This window comes from Fulmarus glacialis, unplaced genomic scaffold (assembly GCF_000690835.1).
Source record: "Fulmarus glacialis isolate BGI_N327 unplaced genomic scaffold, ASM69083v1 scaffold23663, whole genome shotgun sequence".
Taxonomy (NCBI): domain Eukaryota; kingdom Metazoa; phylum Chordata; class Aves; order Procellariiformes; family Procellariidae; genus Fulmarus; species Fulmarus glacialis.
Window position 1 is genome coordinate 3,566 of NW_009203900.1, and position 1,677 is coordinate 5,242.

Here is a 1,677-nt window from a genome sequence, read left to right on the forward strand (position 1 = left end):
CGAGGGACAGGGATGGGTGGCCCCCCCACAGCTGGGAGATGCCCCGTGCAGAGTGGTCCCCACGATGCTCAGGGTGGTGTGGTCCCAACATCGACCCGCAGCCTCCCCTGGGTGCTGGGGACAGCCCCTGCCTTCCCTCGCCTCCTCACTTTCCCCGCGGTCCTGGGGACACGGCGGGTATTTTCCCTTTTTCTCCCCATATTTGTGCCCAGGGCAGCAGGGAGCCCCGCACGCACCTCCCGGGGAGCCGGGGCTGCTCCGGCTGAGTATCACCACCTTAAATAAAACATGCCAGCGGGAGCAGGCGGCCGCTGCGCGTTCGCTCTCTTTATTATTTCATACCTCCAGCTCCCAGGCGGGTTTAGCTGCTTTGCTCGCTGAGCGCTCGCCCGTGGCCTCCGTGTCCCTGGCAGAACCGCAGGGCTCCCCGGGGTCCCCGCGTCCCCTCCTCTGCCACCATCCCTGTGTCAAAGATCGCCTCCCCCTGTTGCTGGACCCCCCAAAGCCCATAAGGGTTTGAACCCACCTCTCGGATGAAGGGGAGCGGAATGGGTCCATCCGGATGGGTCCTGACAGCATCCGTCTCTCTGTCCGCAGAGGATGAGCTGCGGGTACATCCTGTGCACCGTCCTGCTCTCGGTGGCCGTCCTCCTGGCGGTGACGGTCACAGGGGCCATCCTCTTCATGAACCACTACCACACGCCCGTCACCGAGTCGCCCCCCGTCATCAGCACCAACCCCGAGGAAGCCAACGCGCTGGTCACCATCGAGAAAGCCGACAGCTCCCGCATCAACATCTTCATCGACCCCAACTGCCCCGACGCGGCGGGCACCTTCGGGCGCCTGGAGGGGCTGCAGAACTCCCTGCTGCACGCCGTCACCGACCACGACGCCGAGGCCAAGGCCACCAAGAGCCAGCAGAAGGCCCTGCTGGTCACCATGGCGGATGAGGTGTCCAAGCTGCTGACGCACGCCTTGCAGCTGCGTGCCGACTGCGATGGCCTCAAGAAGGGGCACAGCGCCATGGGGCAGGAGCTCAGCGCCCTGCAGGGCGAGCAGGGCAGGCTCATCCAGGTGAGCCAGGGTTGGGGATGCCACACGGTGCTCCTTGGGGACAGACCCGCCCTGTCCCCGTGTCCCCAGGGCATGGCTGCTTGCAGCCCCTGCGCAGTGTCCAGGAGAGACCTCCAGCAGAAGGGGCTGACATTTAAGGCAGGCGCTTGGGAACTGCAAGTTTGGAAGCACAACTTCAGCTCCAGCTCATCAGCTGCCTGCGTTCCACTGCCAAACCGCCCCAGTGCTGGCGAGCCGGGTGTGCAGCCTCCCACGTGTGGGTCTCCTGGCTCCAGGTCCAGTTTGGGGGCTCCAAGCAAAGCCGAGCACAGCACAGGACCATCCCAAGGGCAGTTCATGCAGCAATCAGCCTCTCCTTATTTACAGTCCCAAAAATTTCCCAGCTGATGACCTGTGTTGAAATGCTTACCTGGGTCTGCCGGGGGTCTGCTGGGCATTGTAGCAAGACCCAGGGCACGGCTGGATGCTTGGCTCCATGCCCGTCCCTCCTGGTGCTCCTGCCGGAGCTGTTCGATCCCCGTTGCTTTGCTTTGCTCCCCGTCCTGCTGCTCTGCCACGGCCACCCCATGTCACTCGCCCGGCCCGGGTCACCTCGGGGTACGG

General features: G+C 64.6%; 1 protein-coding gene across 1 annotated transcript in view; it reads left to right on the plus strand.

The window, feature by feature from the left end:
* Window positions 1–597: 597 nt before the first annotated feature.
* Window positions 598–1,677, plus strand: part of LOC104074625 (fibrinogen C domain-containing protein 1-like) — a gene marked incomplete at both ends in the record, with an annotated part of 1,505 nt that continues 425 nt past the window's right edge. Inside the window, one exon of the mRNA XM_009574803.1 lies at window positions 598–1,074. Within this exon, the coding sequence (XP_009573098.1) occupies window positions 598–1,074 (477 nt within the window). The remainder of the gene's footprint in view (window positions 1,075–1,677) is intronic.